A 16,461-nucleotide genomic window follows, 5' to 3' on the forward strand; every position below is an offset into this window, starting at 1 on the left:
ATCTGTTCCTCCAATGATCAGAACTACCAGTTACTCCACGAATGCAGCAGCTGTTGGTTCGACTTCGGCGTTCTCACACACCTCTGGACCCACTCCAGCTGGCAGGGCAACCACACCTACGAGCACAAGGCGTCCCCGCTACACCACTAATGCACCAAGCGTTGGCTCAATTTCCACGTTCTCGCACACCTCTGGACCCACTCCAGCTGTCAGGGCAACCACACCTACGAGCATTAGGCGTCCCCACTACACCGCTAATGCGCCAGCTGCTGGTTCGTCTTTGACGTTCTCACATACATCTGTTCCTCCAATGATCAGAACTACCAGTTACTCCACGAATGCAGCAGCTGTTGGTTCGACTTCGGCGTTCTCACACACCTCTGGACCCACTTCAGTTGGCACGAATGCACCGGCTGTTGGCTCAACGTCCACGTTCTCCCACACCTCTGGACCCACTCCAGCTGTCAGGGCGACCACACCTACGAGCACTAGGTGTCCCCACTGCACCACAAATGCACCAGCTGTTGGTTCGACGTTGACGTTCTCACATACATCTGTTCCTCCAATGATCAGAACTACCGGTTACTCCACGAATGCAGCAGCTGTTGGCTCAACTTCAACGATTTCCTACACTCCAACTCCAGTGAGATCTTCCACACCTACTTACCGGTCCTCCAGCGCTGCAAGGCAAGAGCCAGTCCACAGCCGGGTCATGACGAATCCCCCACCAGGCAGTCGCATTAGCTTCGGACCCCTACCATCCCCCAGTCGCATTAGCTTCGGAGCTCAGAACGCGCAGTCCCAGTCCGGCCGGCACGTGAGTTTGCCGGCCCCACAGAAAGGGAAGCTGAAATTCACCGTTAACCCCCCTCCCAACCAGAGAGCAGGCCGGGTGGTACGTGCCTCACCCCTCTCAGAATCGTGTGCACCTCTAATTACGCAACGGTGATCAGAGGTCTCTTCTTTAATGCAATATTCACGATGACTCCAAACACGTGCTCTCAAACGCTGCATCCTTCTGTTACCAGTCTCGTTCCAGACTGAGTGTAAAACGCATAAATGCCGTCATTGTTTATACCGGACGACGCCTCTGATGATGAGTATCGGTTACTCATGTGGGGGCCGTATACGGCATTCCACGCCGCTGCACAAGAGAGAGCTGCGGAGCAGATCTTCGTCCGAAAAGCATCGAGGTGAGGGTCAGTGCAGTAGCAGACAGGCGTTCCTGGAACCTTGGTGACCGGTATAGGAACAAGGATCGTTGGACCTCTGAGATGGGCGCCCAGTGGCGGAACGTGAAGAAACAATCCAGCAACGACGCCTACTGGTTTGAGACATGCCGAACGATGATGCGAGAGCACGTTCTACCCCATGTGGACTTCACAGGACTGTATAAACTGAACACTCCAGAGGAGAGGTACCCACTGCGTATTCTGGAGCTGTGCTGTGCCCCTGGCGGCTTCGCGGAGGCGATGATGGAGCACGTGAGGAGTAGTCGTGGGCGGGCCCCGCTCTATTTTGGCCTGACTCTTCCTGAGCGCGATGGAGGCCTTCGCCTGTCACTCAAGCCGCTCTCCTATTACCCCTGCTTCTGGTCAAATGAGGATTGGTTGAAAGGTCCTCGTGAACGTGAACTGCAGGCTGAGTTGGCTGCGGAGAATGTCATTGGTGGCTTCGTCCCCATCATTATGGATGTCAATGACGTTAACGTGAAGGATCTTGAAGGCTCGTGCCCACCTCTTCATCAACGGTCTTTCCACATTGTCATCGCCGATGGAGCCTGGTCAGGGTTAGGCGTCGCCGAAGCTGTCGCGATGAAGCTAAACCAAATCGCAGCTGCAATAAAAGTTCTGAAGCCCGGAGGCACCTTGATCTGCCGGGGTCGCTGTAGCGGCTTCTGGGCTGATATCGTGTCGCTATTCCTGCTGATCTTTCGGGAGGTGAAGTTAGTTAAGCCTTCGTCAGGTCTCTCCTCGTCATTGCAGACCAACAGTTTCTGCATCTATGTTTTGAGTGGATTCCGAGAGGAGGTCTCCGAGTTTCCAATTGATGACAAAGGCACAACGGCGAAATTCGAGCGTGAGCAGATGGTCGATTGGGTGCTAGAGCTTCGGGATGTTCTTTTGGCTGTTGGCCCTGCAGGCCGGATGCAATCCCCAGAGGCGAAGACTGCCACTCCAATGGCTACTGTCACTTCTGAGGAGACAATACTGGAGATGAGTAGTATCAGCTCTGATGTTGTGGGGCTAAAACCTGCGTCAGCAGAGGATGAAACATTGCCAGCCATGGTGTCGCTCGGGAGCTCTGATGTAGAATGTCAAGCGGAGAAGCCTCGGCAGGTGACTCTATCAGTGGAGTTGCTTGGGTCTCTAAGGAATTTCCTACAGCCTCCGGCAACGCCTAGGAGCACTGAGTACCTCCGAGACGATCCCAAGACGACAACTTCGACCGGTCCATCTGAGGCATCGACGGCCACGTCCCTCGCCCGACCGAATCGTACTGCTTGGTTACGGATGAGACGGGCTTTAGAATGGACTTTGGTATCACCAGTGACGGCTGCCGCAGTGCATGAGCTTTTCCGAAAGACAGCTCTGATTCGTTCGAGCAATTTCGTTGAAGTGGCTCTTCAACTGGCCTTCCACTCAGTCATGCTGCCTCAGAGTCTCTACAAACTACTCCACAGGCCTGATGTATTGAGCAGAATTTACGGTGTGAGTGAGGAGGCCCCATCGGGAGTGATTCCCTTGATCCACCGTCAAAAGTTCGTCCGAGAGTGGGACTTCTATGATATCGTTTCATGGGGCGCCGAGATGACCGCTCCCATGTTGGAACTCGGTGCCGAACATCTCGGTGATCCTCGGGTAATCCCGTAATGCAGACTGGGACATCGAAGCTATCACGGCTGCCAGTTCCGACCATCCGAGGGGAGTAAGTAGCTGTATCGCGCGAGATCTCGAGGAGAACGCTCCGTTGAAGGAGCAGATCCCGTGGAGTGATCCACCTTGCTGCATTCAGTTGTGCTGTTCGAAGGACGCACTACAGGGCGACAGTAAGGGTAGCGTCAGGGAGATGTCTCTCAGCAAACTAAGAGCGGCATTTGAGTTTATGGAATCTACACAGGCCGACCCAGATGTGAAACATTCGGTTCTCTACCTTGTTTCTGACTCGAGAGCCACACCAGAGACGACAGCACGGTACTCCCACGTCGTGGGATGCACACAGAGGTTCTGCTGTGCTGGTTTAGGTAGCCTTCTGGACCAGTTCAAAGGAAGAGTCTATGAGGCTGTGGAAAGACCGGAAACTTTTGATGTAGACGTCCTCCCGCCAGTTTCGCTAACCACGCCCTCTGCTCTCCGCATCAAAACAGATGGCCTTCTGGAAAAGCATGTGAGTTGTCTGCGAGATTGGACTGATTGGCCTGAGGAACAGCTGCGCCGAGCTTCCCTAGCTGACGACCTAGCTAACCACAATGAGGTTACCCGCGTACTGGATGATTATGTGTCGGCAGCAGGAATTCATGTGGAGGAACTGCAGTTGACCGATAAGCTAGCAGTCCATCCACTTCGCTTCACAGGCACACTAGCACAAATCCGGGCAGCGTTGAACTTCATGACAGGAACGTTAACCCGTCGAGCAGATACCTCCTTCGCTACTTTTAGGCAAAAAGTGAAAGAGGGGCGACCCAACGGTCGCAACTATTCCCTCGCCTCAGAGGACTACGTCAACAACGTAACTCTTCCGAACAAAATTCGGTATGAGTTCGTGGGGTCGCTTATGACACTTGAAGAGTGTCATGTCTGGATGAGGTCTGAGCCGGAGCTGTTTCTCCAGTGGTTTGCCAAGAAGTCTGATACCATAGAGAAGGATGTTCTTGCGAAGTTTGGAGGGCTCGAAGCGCTTCAGAGAGCCGCGGATGCGAAGAAACGACGCCCAGCTATACCACCCACCCCTCCCAAGTATCCATCAAACCAGAAACGACGGACCGGTTTCATGAGGAGCGCTCAGCCGTATCTTCAGCGAGAGTTCGAGACAGAGAACCGATGGAATCAAAACCCCTACCAAAAGGACCCAAAATTCTTCAGCAACTCCAGTACGGACGGTCGAAGTTGCGTGCCCAACACTAACACTCGACGCCGACCGGAGTATACCAGGAACTGGCAATGATTGCATGAGTTTGTGTGACAGGTATGAGCTGGACAATCTCGATGCGCTGCGATGCCCTGTGTGCTTGGATGTGCCGGTCACGCCGCTGATCACGGCGTGTGGTCATGTTTTCTGCTGGATTTGTCTCGACCGCTGGGCCTCAACCAGCCCTCTGTGCCCGACGTGCAAGCAGAGCGTCGGCGCTGTAGTGCCGGTGAAGGAGACCACAGGCCCTCTTCGGCTCCTGTTACAGACAGGTAGAGTAGCGTGCATGAATGAGCCGTGCGACTGGACTGGGCCGCTGCTAGACCTGGATGATCATCTGCACGCGTGTCCTTGGAGGGTGGAGATTTGTCCGAAGTGAGTGCGATGAGACTTCTGACCAAGCCTAGGGTGCACGAGACGGGTGAGACAGTGGCAATTAGGGGAGCATGTCGCCAGGTGCCCTTTTCGAAGTGTCCGATGTGGCTGCTGCCAGAAATGGATGCCTGCTATACAAGCCCGAGGTCACATGTGCCGGGCTGGAGGCCTGCCATGCACAACGGCCCCCATGAGCCGTGTGCATTCTTTGAAAGAGGAGTCGATTCCTTGTCCTTGCGCCATTGACATCACTGAGGTACTAGACGGGTGTCAGGCAGTTTGGGAGTTCGATGGAGCTAAATGGTGAGTGGCCTGCATGGCTTAGATAGGTCCGCCAACGTCCGAATTGGCCCTAAAGGCAGCACACTGACCGTCGTGTCTGTATGGGTTGGCCCTGCCCATGTGTGGACCATCCGGGTGACAGCTGATCTGGCGACGCAGTAAGTTGCCTTCGGTCCTGCAACAGCCTGATATTCAGCGAGACCTTCGCCGTGGACAGCTTAGGAGGTGACGGTTCACAGTGAGTCCTCGGTGAAAATCTGACAGAATTTCACTCTGCTGCACTCTGCCGCTCGACAGGGCTCTTTGGGAATGCTTGTGGTGCGAGACAAGCGACGTCGAGATTCAAGTTCTGCTGGAATTCTTGACCTGCAGCGTTGCTATCGCGTCCTAATTAACTGAGACAATTACTCTGCTGTCTGCGATGCTGCGTTGCTATTCCCAACGCTTTTCTACAGTTCATGGACGGGAATCGTGTTAAGGTGCACAACATTCGAGCATTTCTCAGCTTCGACAAGCCGACTGAAGAATGGCAACAGTACCCAACTTCAACGTGGCACCAGCCTCAGATGACGCCGGACTCGACAGAGCCAAGCAAGCGAACCTGCTCGAGTCGCTTCAGACGGCCGATATCGATGTGCAAAAGACCAATTCCACATTGGACACAGCCGCGACCTCTTCCACTGGTCAAATGCTCAGCGTCGTTGCCACCAGCCGGCCTCAGTGTCATTGTGGCACTCACGAGTTATGGGGCCTCGCGGAAGCCAAACGCGAGTTCCTCGCAGTTCTGAAATCTCTGCGGAATTGGAGCTCCGTCGACGATGCCGGTGCACCAATTCGGCTTACAGATCCGTCGTACCGGTATCACTGGAATCGCGTTCTTCAAGCGAAGAGTCAAGCGGACCTCAGTTGCTACTTCGTTCTGCTCTACGCATTGGACCCTATGGACTCCATTGAGCATCTTGCCGCCAAGGTGGATCATGTGGACTTGGTAGACCTCCAATGCATCATTTCGGACTTAGAGTTGTTCTGTTTGGTGAACACCACAGAACTGGAGAGGACGAATCTGCTTGTCGCTTCAGGCGACTCTATCGTAACTGCAGTCGTGGCCTTGAACCATCTCCTCATACACACCAGCGTCAACAGCGCCAACCCTTCAGATATGCAAAGAGCCATCGAAGCCGACATCGCACAAGTCAAATGCCAAGAAGACGGTACCGTCATAAAGTCTGACCGCGCTGAGAGACTTGAGAAGCGTAACAAGAACGCCGCAAAGAAGGAAGGCGGAACTAAACGCAAGTCAACATCCAAAGATCACCCCTCCAAGAAGCGCAAGGTGAAAGAAGAGACGGATGCCCTCAGTCCGAACAGTACTGCTGACACAAGCGAAGAGAAGAGATCACGGAACTACAACACAAGACGGAAGCCCGAGATCGCAGTGGAGGAATTAGCAGCAGCCGCTCAATGACATGCCGACGTGAGTTTCAAAATCAGTATAAACCTCAATGGGTATTGGTCCTCCGCCGGAGTTCTGCGTTGCGGTAGTCCTCCTAGCGCTCTACTTTTGGCTCAAACCCCAGGGCATTGCGTTTACGTACGCGTGGTGGCTGTTAATCGCCTTGTCTTGGATTTCAGGAGACCTTGACTGCAAGTGTCTTACTACGGCGTTAGGTACAGGGCTGGTGGGGTCGTGGTATGTGTCGCAGGTGGTATATCCGGAGGTCTGGCCACGCTTAATGCCCTACTGGAATGAGAAATGCGGCGAACGCTTGTCGCCCAACACTATATGGGCTGGCATTCGGATTGGAGATATGTTCTTACACTTGGTTCCAGCGGCGCTCCTAGTCCAAAGTTATGCTTCGCATTGTGGTATACGCCACTCGGTCTACGCCTGGCTGTATGAGAGGTTATGGTGGGTGCTACTGGAGGCGTCACTCTTTGGTTCGGGGGTAGCGGCGAACAGCCTCTACGATTTCAGGCCTCGAGTGTCTTCTGACCTGTTCAAGACTGCGCAGGGAGTGGCAACCTTGTTATATTTTCTGCCTGTGATTTTGGGATTGCAAGGACAGATGAGATTGGTTTGTTCGGCCTTGTTCGGCTCTGCACTCCTTAACGTTTGTTGGGATACGCCCTTGGTGGGTTCATTGCGTCAGAGAGTTGTCATACCCTCCACCCCGATGACAGGCCTTCTCGTGAGCCCTCGTTTACTTTCACACGCAGTACTCTACACTGTGGTTGGCTTGTATGGAAAGCATTCAGCAAGCTGTGCACTCACTTCCTACACACTTGGATCGCCTGCCGACGTTCACTGAGGTATCGTTAGAGCGGTTGCGGTCGTCGTTTGACGACGTTTGGCACAACGACCTCAGGGTTCCCAGCCTGCAGTACGATCTCATTTTACCGACCTTACCGAACATAGGTGGCGCGTTCTCATTAGAGCCGTTGTTCAGGCTGCCTGATGCGTTTTTTAAACGGTCCGACGAGGACCTGTCAGCTGCCCTAGCACGCGACACTCCATCTGACGTCTACTGAGCTCAGCCTTGCAAGTTTATCTTGTCCAAGGTCTTTATTTTAGTCCTTGATAAGACCAGAATCAGATGATGCATGAATTTTACTCTTTGATCAGCCGAGGATCGCTTTACGTTCATGGTCAGGGCAAATCGAACCACGCATCAGGATTCTCTGCAGTCCATTGAAGCGAGGATTCGAATCCATATGGCACTAACCGCTACATACATACCTACGCCGATAGTCACTCCATGCTCTTTCCACCAGTTATTTTTGTCAGGTCTGGAAATCGTATTGCGCGGTCGGTCGATCTGCAGGTCTGGTTGGTCGTTTGCAAACCCGTCCCAGAGATGCAGGGTGGGATTTTGGCTGACTTCTTCCATGCCCTCCATTTCGATGATAGCAGAATCCGATGGAGTGATGTCAGAAACCGTCCACACTGAATCTTCGATGAGACGTCGCTCAGCAGTCTGTGGGTTCACAACAGACGCCTGGGAGGGTGAAGCCTCGTCGTTGGTCTCCTCGTCGTGGTGCGCATCTGCGACGTGCTTGAACTGAACGGTTGGTCGCGCTGGCAGCACCAGGCTTCCGTTAACCATTTCCGTCTGCTTTAGCGCTGAAGGCAACGGCTGCTGCTTCTCACCACTTTTGTGAACAAACAGCGAGCCAACCAATCCAAAGCCCCTCCCCTTGGCGGCCGTGTGTACAATCATATGGGCAATTCTACAAGATGACTAGCCTTTTCATGGAACAGCTAAACTGAATCTTTGTCCACGTACTCAGAGTGCACGCGCGTACATATGTCCTTCACAATCCAATCTAATGCTGTACTGACATTGGCTCCTGATTTCGCGCTGCATGCGAAGAGAGCCCAGTGCCTTTGTTTGTCAGCAGCGTCCAGACCCAACGCCTCCGCCACCTCCTCGGGTTTTAGCGCTTCGGCCAAATCTTGCTTGTTGGCCAGCAGCATCACGGACGCACCGGTGAGGCGTTCCTCGCGGAGGACTGTCGCCAGTTCTCTCTTGCAGGTCTGAAGTCGAAGGGCATCAGTGGAATCCACGACCCAGATTAAACCGTCGGTCTATATGCCCCCAGACATCCACTCACGTTGTCGAAATAGTTCTTCCAGTATGTTCGAAGAGTCGTCTGCCCTCCGATGTCCCATATTACCACCTTGCAGCCCAACCTCTCGATAGAATCAACGTTAAATCCCAGAGTGGGCGAGACCTCCAAGACGTCCTTTCCAAGCAGACGGTTCACGATTGTCGTTTTCCCAGCGTTGTCCAAACCGCTGAGTCACCAACCTCCGACATCCCTACAGCAGCAACAGTCGCATCTCCTTCTCATCTCTCTTCGTCTTCCTAAGAATCTAGTCGAACCAGCTCCTCTGGTCTCACCTTCAAAAAACTCATATATGGAAGTCCCAACTCCTCTGTTCTATCTGCTGGTACTGCTGGTGGTGCATACGCTGCTGTGCGTTGTCATCGTGACATTCGTTCAGTTCCACCGGTGGAGAACCTGTTCCAGTCTGCCTACGAAGTATAGGCACCTCCCCCGCCGAACTAAGCTGGCAAACTTTGGAGGACGGCAGACTAGACGCGTTGCATATTACCTGTGGCATTGGTGGGTTGAGAGGGTGACACCGTCACTGTCGAACCACCTGTCGATGTCAGGTGAAGACGATTTTTCCGAGAAGACGCCGCATGCCAACCCTCCCGTGACACCTGCCCTTTTACCCGAGAGTGAACCCAAACGCTTCCCAGTGGCTCTGACCGCATGGGCATACGTACCAGTTCCCTTCGCAAGTCGTGTCGTACCTATATATGAGGTCACGTGTAAGAAGGAAATGGAAGAAGCTTTTCGTCATCTGTCTTTGCACTTTGCGATAGGAGTGGATGTGGAGCACCACCAAGATAGGTCCTACCAAGGCCAAACGTGCTTGGTTCAGCTTGGCACTCGAGATTGCTGCTTCCTCTTGGACCCCTTAGTCCTGCCTCGAGGCCCACTTGGCCGTGGACTGAGAGCGCTGTTTGCTGAACCAGCAAGAGTGCTCATATTCCATAGCCCTTACCTCGATCTAAAGTGGCTCCATCGTGATTTCGGTTTGAACTCTGTGGCCTGCACGGTGCTGGACACCCAGAAGCTTCCAGCAGCCTTGGGACTTGAAAGAGTAGGAATTTGCGGCTGGTAGACACAGTCCCTCTCACATCTCTGGGAGCTTATCCTAGACTTTCCCTTTCCGGATAAGAAAAGGCTACAGATCTCTAACTGGGCAACTAGGCCGCTTTCTGAACAACAGTTGATTTATGCGGCCACAGACGCATGCTTGTTGCCGTTTATTACTGACGCACTTGTATCTCTAGGCTGCATTTTGGCCCTCCCAGTGGAATCGCATGAGAGTGACACGCTGGAAACGCCAGACGACAAGCTTTCCTTGGCCTTCACTTTCGCAAATCTTTTGATGGGTGGCATCCCGAATTCTCATGGCGGCTGGAAAACCTCACCCTTGAAATCTCCGACGGCATTTCTCCGCGCACTGGAAGCGGTGAAAGGGCAGGTGGACTCCCGTTCCGTGACCACCGTTCTTCGTTGTCTGGCCCTGAGGAAAATCGATAAACTAGCATCGGATGTTGTGTCAGGCAAGACGTTTCTCCTTGCGTACATGGATAACACAGATGTACGGCGGCGCCTCATGAACTTGAAACAGCTGACATCATTAATGGGGCGGCGTATGAGTAAGCAACTGGCCACAGCCAGCGATTGGGTAATCAACGAAATGAAATGGACTGATGCAATACCATGCTGGCATACTCCTTCCCTCCCCACACTCAACCCTGCACATTTCACTGACCTCCTCGTCGTATCTCACGTGAACCAGGCTGCGTATCTGCCCTCCTTCCTCAAGAGTGTGGTGCCTTTGAGGACGCTGATGTTGGACTTTGACGACCGTTGCTACGTTCGCGATTATAAACGCTCTCTCGAAGGAAAATATCACCCAATGGCAGATCCAAAGACAGAAGCGACATTTGCCGTTCTCTATGCCGTCCGAGACATCTACGCTCGTAGGCTTGACGAAGGTCCCACCTGGCTTCTTCCTACCTCGGTGCTAGCAGTGCTTTCTCGGGAAAGACCCATAACGGAGGAAGAAGTTGAGGAGATTTACAGGTCGTGCTCCAAGGAGACGGGTCCCCCAGACCTACCGAGTCGCATGAAATCCATGGTTGTCCAGTCCATTTCATGGGCGCAGGCAAGCTTGATTTGCTTGGAGGAGAAGCCGCCTGTCTCGGAAAAGCCGCCTGTATCTCATTACCGACCTTTCAAAAGCATGCAAGAGTACCTTGACTGCCTCGAGACTTTCCCTCAGAAAATCCAGGATCAGGTGGCTCTGATGGCCCCTGAGAAACGTCCACGTTTCCTCAAGTACAGTGAGCGGTTCGCTGCCCAGAAGGCTGTCTACGAGAACTTTCGAATCCTCTCCCCCAATGGCTCTCTCCTCTGCCACTGTGATCGGAAAAAGGTGGAGTGGTACCTCCGAAAGAATTTAGCCCAATCAATCGACGCCACCACCGTCCAACTCAAGTTCGAGCCGGCGGCTAGGTCATTGCATGCCGAGGTAGACCTTCCTGATGGCGCGTACTGCGAAGGTATTGTAAGCTGCGAAACTGGACATCTCGCTGTCGACGCAACTGCTGTCATCGAAAAGATCGGGGAGCACAAGCTAGAGCAGTGGAAGGCAGACTTGTATTACGTATCGAAGAAGGACAATCACTGTGTTGTCTGCGGAGTGACACAACATTTTCTGAGGTTCCACGTGATCCCGTCGTGCTACCGACAACATTTTCCAGAAGCGTACAAAGTGAAAAGTGGGGGGAAGCATTACACAGAGTCACGGATCACATGACGTGGTCTTGCTCTGTGTTGCCTGTCACCAGACAGCGAACGACAAGTACCAGATTATGAAGTCTCAGTTGTCGTTGGAGTACCATGTGCCTCTTCAAACGCCTCCACCCCCAGCTGACCGCCTCCGATCTGACGCTCGCAAGGCTCTCCACGCGCTGAAACAACCTCGGATCCCTTCGGAGCGGCGGGAAGAGCTGCGAGGAAGAGTTCGCGCCTGGATCCAAGCCAACCAGCAGCTGCTAGCAGAGAATATGTCTCCACAAGACAAGACTGTCAATGACATCCCAGAGGTCGTTCACCGGATCCTCAGTCTGCCTAAGCAGTCATCGCCTTCTATAAGCCATGGGGAGGCGATGGTGAGCGCCGTGGGCAGTGACATTGACGTGTTTATCAAGCGGTGGCGAAAGTACTTCCTGGACGTGTTGAACCCTGGATTCATGCCAGTAAATTGGACAGTGGAGCATAAATGTGCTCGCCACTTCGGCGAGCACTCGAAATTCAACCCCAACAAGCTAGCCAACGACACTGGAGGGCCAGTTGACCTGCTTGACGAGTTTAAGCACGATCAGGCAGAGCTGCCCTCATCTGGATGAGATACAGCATGAAGCTGGTTCTGGTTTTTGTGACTGATAAGAATTGTGAGAATTCCATGGTCCAATGATAAAACAACGTCCTTGGAACCCGCAGAGTCGTCACCTAGACAAGTACTTGGACAAGTACGACACAGACGAACTTGAGTGTCTCCGGAAGCTGTTTAAGGAGTTGGAGTCACGATCATCAGGGAGCGGCGTCGATAAGCAAACGTTTCTACATTTCTTCCGTCTGCCGGGTCTCTGGGGGGAGCGGCTGTTCTATCGATTTGTATTCAAGGGTCGAGACACTGTGGACTATGAGGAATTCCTCATTGGGATAGCTCAATGCTGCCGGAGCACAAATCGGGAGCATGTGCAAGTGATATTCGAGCTCTGTGACCTGGACGGAGATGGTAACCTTCGCAAGGAAGAGCTGACGTCTATGCTGTTGAACATCCCCAACTTGGATACGTACCTGAGCGCCAACTACCGAAATGCAGTCCAAGGCCGAGTGATTCAAAACACCACTACTGAGGCTTTTGACGTGACGCATCCTCAGATGGCACCGTACAGGAACAGTATGGAGCTTTACGACAACTTCGAATTCCATCAGTTGTTTCCATCCTCCAGTAGTGGGAGCGGATCCCCAGGAGCTATGCGTAGCGTGCAAACTGCTGTTTCTGGCCTCAACGACCCAGCCCGGTTTTCATCATACGCGGTACACACTACCGTCACCGACGAGGAGGAAGATAACGTTCCAGTTCCTCCATCACCACTTCCACTGCTCGAGGGTCTTGACGGTGGACCCGAACGACCTAAGCAGTTGTCGGTAAGCGCGCTTGTTGAGATGATAATCTCCGAGTATGGTCATACACATACCAACCTGTTGACCTTTGTCGAGTTTCGCGCATGGCTGGAAAAGAATGGCTTCCTGAGTGAGATATTCAGCGCTTGCCTTCATCAAGAGGTTTGGGGTCTCCAAGGCATGGCACTTTATCGTCGTGACCAGCACCAGCCCGCCGTGGACTTTGGTATTCTTAGTGGTCTCTTCCAGGAGGAGCCCCTGTCAGCATACCCCAACCGTCCAGTTGAGAACCGTAGGTTGGAGTACACCATACCAACTACAAAATCCAAACAGAGTCACGCTTCTGGAGAGTACACCCGTCAGCCCAACGCCTGTAGTAACCTCTTAACGAAGGATGCAAGCACTGAGACCACCGAAGCTCGCCGTGCCGCACTCTTCTGTCCGTATTGTCAGGTGCGGTTCCTCAGCCTGCCTGGTTGCTCGCACGTGGATATGCGCCTGGAGCCAGAGGAGGGGTCTGTCGCACTCGTTTGCGGCACCTGCGGCGAGCGGCACACAAAGTGCTGGGACTGTGCTTGGCCATTCTCCAACGCTCCCATGCGTCTGTCCTGTAGGGACGTGTCTATGGAGGGGCTCATGTACAAGAAAGGTCGACACTCGCACCTGTGGAGGACACGGTACTACGTCCTCGTGAAGAACGTTGTCTACTACTACAAGCGCCGCCATGACAGCGCACCTGAGGGCTACATCTTCTTGGAAGGATGCTATATTGAACCGATCGAATCCACGAAGAACCGCCGGTTTGGCATGGCGGTCGTCTACGCCGGCGATGTGCAGATGCGCCGAGAATTGTGGTGTGATAACCTGAGTGTCCGAGACGCCTGGATACGACGGATGCGACGGTCCACTAACCAGCAAAGTGTCGAAGCGACCTACGTGATCAAGGATCGCATTGGGCGTGGGAAGTTCTCCGTGGTCTACCGCGCGATACATCGACACACAAAGGAGGAGTACGCCATGAAGGTCATACAGAAGAGCCGCATATCGGCTCAGGAACGAGAGCTGATTCGATCGGAGATTAGCATCTTATCAGTGCTGAGACATCAACACACGGTGCAGATCCACGAGATCCTTGACACACCTCAAGCACTTTTCATTGTCATGGAATTAGTGCGGGGGGGCGAGCTTTATGATCGGCTTCATCAGAAACACAGGCTGCCAGAGAAGGAGGTTAATTCGTGAGGGGACCCCCAATTGTCATCGCAGTATTGTTGTGCAGCTCTTGGGCACATTGGCCTACCTTCACTCCTGCGGGATTGTGCACCGAGACTTGAAGCCTGAAAACATCCTTCTATCCGATCCCGGAGACGAGTATGACGTTAAGATCGCTGATTTCGGGCTCTCATGCGTGTGTGGCCCCGATAGCCGCATGAGACAGCCTTGTGGTACGATAGCGTATGTAGCACCAGAGGTATTGACTCTCAACGGTTACGGTCCTTCCGTAGACCTTTGGGCGGTTGGGGTTATTACCTACCTACTCCTTCGGGGGAGACTTCCTTTTCCTGTGGGAGCTCAAGGCGTCCGGCCAGAGCAGCAGTACAACCTTGACTTCAAGGAACCTTTTTGGGACACGATAAGCGATTCTGCTAAGGAACTCATGATGAAGCTGTTGAACCCTGACCCCGAGAAGCGCATCACCATGGAGGCAGCCATTAACCACGTCTGGGTTAAGAACCCCACCGCCGTCATCGGTACCTCCAAACCCCGAATCCAAAATAGCCTGGATGAGATACAGGGTGACCGGGCTGACACGGCCATTCAGATTCACACCTCGACTTTCGCTCTCAGCTAGACACACTCTTTGCAAACTACACAGCAAATTCAAACGCCAAGGATTTCTCGTGTCTGCACAACCACGGCAACTTGTTGAGTACTGTCCGGAGCTCGGAAGCCAACTGTGTACAGGAGGGGTGCCTTTTTAGCTTGACTGTTTTGATTTTGACGTGGTCGAAGAGGTTGCTGAACTCCGAAGCCGCTGACATCTCATGAGATCCGTCACCAATAACGATGGCATGAGTTGTGATGCCCGATGGAAAGTCGGAGGCTATTTCCTGGAACGCAGCGACCTTCCAGGCTGATGCCCTTCTTGGATAAGCCGCAGAGTATCGTTCACGAGCTGACACGATATGGAGACTATTGTGATGATATGGGGTGCCTTACTTCGCTAATATGGCCTGCATTCTCGGCATGTAGACGCGAGCAGAAAACTCTACCCACTTGCAAGCAGAGTTGGTGACGACATACACGTCTCCTTGACGTGCCGCCGCGCTAACAAGCTCCACTGCGGTCTCCTCCAGCTCTGAAAGGTCGGATAATAACTTGGCGTCTGCAGTAGCCAGCGCGTTCTCGTCGCGCACGTCGGAGATGACCGACTCCAAGTACCACGTACACAGCAGGGTGTCGTCCCAGTCAAGTACGATAATCTTCTGCGAAGTGGCGGGTTTAATATGAGACCGTAGAGCAGCTCGCAAAAGTAACCTATAGGGCACAATGAAACCTGGGGCTCTTTTGGCAACAACACTACACGTCATGGTAAATATTTAACAGTTTACTTTAGGAAGACGAATTTAATTCGTGTTTTTGATGACGACGACCATTCTAGGGATTCGTGCTCGACCCTTGACGAGTGAGAAGGCAGGGAGCAGCTCACAGACTCCTCAGGAAAGCTAGCTATGGAGGTGGATCTCCAAACGAATCAGGGCACGTTCAGGTGAGTCAACTTGGCATGAGGAACGCAGGGCTGTAGTCGCGAGTTCCTCCATCAATGCGGAACCACGAACAGACTTGGAGGCTGTAATCCATCTCGCAGTTGAAACTATATCTAAGTCAATCAGCGGGATGAACGCTCTGCAGCAGGAGTCCATTGACGACCGCCTTGTCGACTTGGAACCTTTGGAGGCCAAAGACGTGATTTACCCGATTCTAATGGCCACATCAGTGGCTGTTGCTCGGGCAGGTGCCGCAACGACCAAGCTGCCCCTCTACCAGTACATCTCCCACTTAAAAGGGCCGCTGACGAGTCAATTAGTCATGCCTAACCTCCGCGCCGGTCTCGTCTCCAATAGAAATCAGACTGGGAGGTTCTTCTGGAGAGCGATCTCTGTTACGGCCCCTACAACCAAAGCCAGCGTGGCCGCTAATCTTATCGCGACCACTGCACTGCGGTTGAAGTCGCAACTGTCGAAGAAGGGGCTGGCAATCGGCGTGGACGAAAGAGGCACATACCCTCTGAGTTTGGATTTGGCGGAGTGCTTGGACATCTGCGCTGGCATACTGGCTCCTAGCTGCCGACTCTGTGTGCATATGGCTGCTGGACCTGTACCAGACGGCGAAGATCTCACTGGAGAACTGGCCGAGGTGGTAAGACCATGGTGTGAAACCACTCCGGAGCTAGGATGTCTAGAGCTCTCCCCAGGTCTATTTCAGCGGGTACAGACTGCTGAGCTGGTGAGGTCATCGGTGGAGAATCACACAGCGGAGGGCTCTTCCCGGCAGAGTTGAAATATGTGCGAAGTTATCTTCCACGGATCTAGATCGTGATCGAGTCGGAACTCTATCTGGAGTCACCTCGGTGCTTCAAACCGATGTCATGAACACGGTATCAGATTTCATTTTTATTGCTCAAGTGGCAGCATCCAATCACATCCCTGTGGGGGTTGAAGTCGGACGATCATGCACTGAAGAGACTTTCGCAGCGGAGCTGGCCGTGGGCCTCGGGTGCTCGCACTTTCAGTTAGGTTCGTGGTTTAGGAGTGAGAATTTGTCCAAGGTCAATGAATGTCTAAGAATTCAAGACGCGTATGAAGTTGCACATGCACGAATCACTTCTCGAGG

The 16,461-nt window shown here is 53.2% G+C and overlaps 10 protein-coding genes across 17 annotated transcripts; 7 read left to right on the top strand and 3 right to left on the bottom strand.

Annotated features, from left to right (window-relative positions):
* Positions 1–1,059: 1,059 nt before the first annotated feature.
* On the top strand, positions 1,060–4,164 carry KVP17_001982 (uncharacterized protein; the record flags this gene model as incomplete). 3 transcript variants are annotated; one of them, XM_068517870.1, is made up of 3 exons in its annotated part: positions 1,060–1,193; positions 1,220–2,850; positions 2,879–4,164. In XM_068517870.1, the coding sequence occupies 3 exons, from the start codon at positions 1,060–1,062 to the stop codon at positions 4,162–4,164; spliced, it is 3,051 nt and encodes a 1,016-aa protein (XP_068376229.1). The 3 variants fall into 3 exon arrangements, with proteins under 3 accessions (XP_068376229.1, XP_068376228.1, XP_068376227.1); XM_068517869.1 differs by lacking the exons at positions 1,060–1,193; positions 2,879–4,164 and having other exon boundaries at positions 1,275–2,873; XM_068517868.1 differs by lacking the exons at positions 1,060–1,193; positions 1,220–2,850 and having other exon boundaries at positions 3,070–4,164.
* A 490-nt stretch (positions 4,165–4,654) lies between these two features.
* Positions 4,655–5,176, top strand: KVP17_005312 (uncharacterized protein; the record flags this gene model as incomplete). Its single annotated transcript, XM_068515117.1, has 4 exons — positions 4,655–4,806; positions 4,833–4,943; positions 4,970–5,023; positions 5,050–5,176. 4 exons carry the CDS (start codon positions 4,655–4,657, stop codon positions 5,174–5,176), a joined length of 444 nt encoding a protein of 147 aa, XP_068376267.1.
* A 135-nt stretch (positions 5,177–5,311) lies between these two features.
* On the top strand, positions 5,312–6,250 carry KVP17_001967 (uncharacterized protein; the record flags this gene model as incomplete). Its single annotated transcript, XM_068517838.1, has 1 exon — positions 5,312–6,250. One exon carries the CDS (start codon positions 5,312–5,314, stop codon positions 6,248–6,250), a length of 939 nt encoding a protein of 312 aa, XP_068376197.1.
* A 776-nt stretch (positions 6,251–7,026) lies between these two features.
* Positions 7,027–7,314, top strand: KVP17_001984 (uncharacterized protein; the record flags this gene model as incomplete). Its single annotated transcript, XM_068517874.1, has 1 exon — positions 7,027–7,314. One exon carries the CDS (start codon positions 7,027–7,029, stop codon positions 7,312–7,314), a length of 288 nt encoding a protein of 95 aa, XP_068376233.1.
* Positions 7,315–7,454: 140 nt separating this feature from the next.
* KVP17_001998 (uncharacterized protein) lies at positions 7,455–8,003 on the bottom strand (the record flags this gene model as incomplete). Its single annotated transcript, XM_068517896.1, has 1 exon — positions 7,455–8,003. One exon carries the CDS (start codon positions 8,001–8,003, stop codon positions 7,455–7,457), a length of 549 nt encoding a protein of 182 aa, XP_068376255.1.
* A 41-nt stretch (positions 8,004–8,044) lies between these two features.
* Positions 8,045–8,626, bottom strand: KVP17_001986 (uncharacterized protein; the record flags this gene model as incomplete). 2 transcript variants are annotated; one of them, XM_068517876.1, is made up of 3 exons in its annotated part: positions 8,045–8,371; positions 8,398–8,581; positions 8,610–8,626. In XM_068517876.1, 3 exons carry the CDS (start codon positions 8,624–8,626, stop codon positions 8,045–8,047), a joined length of 528 nt encoding a protein of 175 aa, XP_068376235.1. The 2 variants fall into 2 exon arrangements, with proteins under 2 accessions (XP_068376235.1, XP_068376236.1); XM_068517877.1 differs by lacking the exons at positions 8,398–8,581; positions 8,610–8,626 and having other exon boundaries at positions 8,045–8,260.
* Positions 8,627–8,704: 78 nt separating this feature from the next.
* Positions 8,705–11,783, top strand: KVP17_001991 (uncharacterized protein; the record flags this gene model as incomplete). 3 transcript variants are annotated; one of them, XM_068517884.1, is made up of 3 exons in its annotated part: positions 8,705–9,460; positions 9,488–11,146; positions 11,175–11,783. In XM_068517884.1, the coding sequence occupies 3 exons, from the start codon at positions 8,705–8,707 to the stop codon at positions 11,781–11,783; spliced, it is 3,024 nt and encodes a 1,007-aa protein (XP_068376243.1). The 3 variants fall into 3 exon arrangements, with proteins under 3 accessions (XP_068376243.1, XP_068376245.1, XP_068376244.1); XM_068517886.1 differs by having other exon boundaries at positions 9,509–11,191; XM_068517885.1 differs by lacking the exons at positions 8,705–9,460; positions 9,488–11,146 and having other exon boundaries at positions 11,247–11,783.
* A 64-nt stretch (positions 11,784–11,847) lies between these two features.
* On the top strand, positions 11,848–14,419 carry KVP17_002002 (uncharacterized protein; the record flags this gene model as incomplete). Of its 2 annotated transcripts, none has more annotated exons than XM_068517902.1 (2): positions 11,848–13,805; positions 13,834–14,419. In XM_068517902.1, the coding sequence occupies 2 exons, from the start codon at positions 11,848–11,850 to the stop codon at positions 14,417–14,419; spliced, it is 2,544 nt and encodes an 847-aa protein (XP_068376261.1). The 2 variants fall into 2 exon arrangements, with proteins under 2 accessions (XP_068376261.1, XP_068376260.1); XM_068517901.1 differs by having other exon boundaries at positions 11,848–13,797; positions 13,847–14,419.
* Positions 14,420–14,783: 364 nt separating this feature from the next.
* On the bottom strand, positions 14,784–15,158 carry KVP17_001985 (uncharacterized protein; the record flags this gene model as incomplete). Its single annotated transcript, XM_068517875.1, has 1 exon — positions 14,784–15,158. The coding sequence occupies one exon, from the start codon at positions 15,156–15,158 to the stop codon at positions 14,784–14,786; it is 375 nt and encodes a 124-aa protein (XP_068376234.1).
* A 52-nt stretch (positions 15,159–15,210) lies between these two features.
* On the top strand, positions 15,211–16,128 carry KVP17_002005 (uncharacterized protein; the record flags this gene model as incomplete). Of its 2 annotated transcripts, XM_068517907.1 has the most annotated exons (3): positions 15,211–15,253; positions 15,280–15,337; positions 15,366–16,128. In XM_068517907.1, the coding sequence occupies 3 exons, from the start codon at positions 15,211–15,213 to the stop codon at positions 16,126–16,128; spliced, it is 864 nt and encodes a 287-aa protein (XP_068376266.1). The 2 variants fall into 2 exon arrangements, with proteins under 2 accessions (XP_068376266.1, XP_068376265.1); XM_068517906.1 differs by lacking the exons at positions 15,211–15,253; positions 15,280–15,337 and having other exon boundaries at positions 15,466–16,128.
* Positions 16,129–16,461: the final 333 nt, after the last annotated feature.

Source organism: the organism of the source record quoted next (assembly GCF_019968985.1).
Source record: "MAG: Porospora cf. gigantea B chromosome Unknown PgB_NODE_25_length_67300_cov_128.825, whole genome shotgun sequence".
Taxonomy (NCBI): domain Eukaryota; phylum Apicomplexa; class Conoidasida; order Eugregarinorida; family Porosporidae; genus Porospora; species Porospora cf. gigantea B.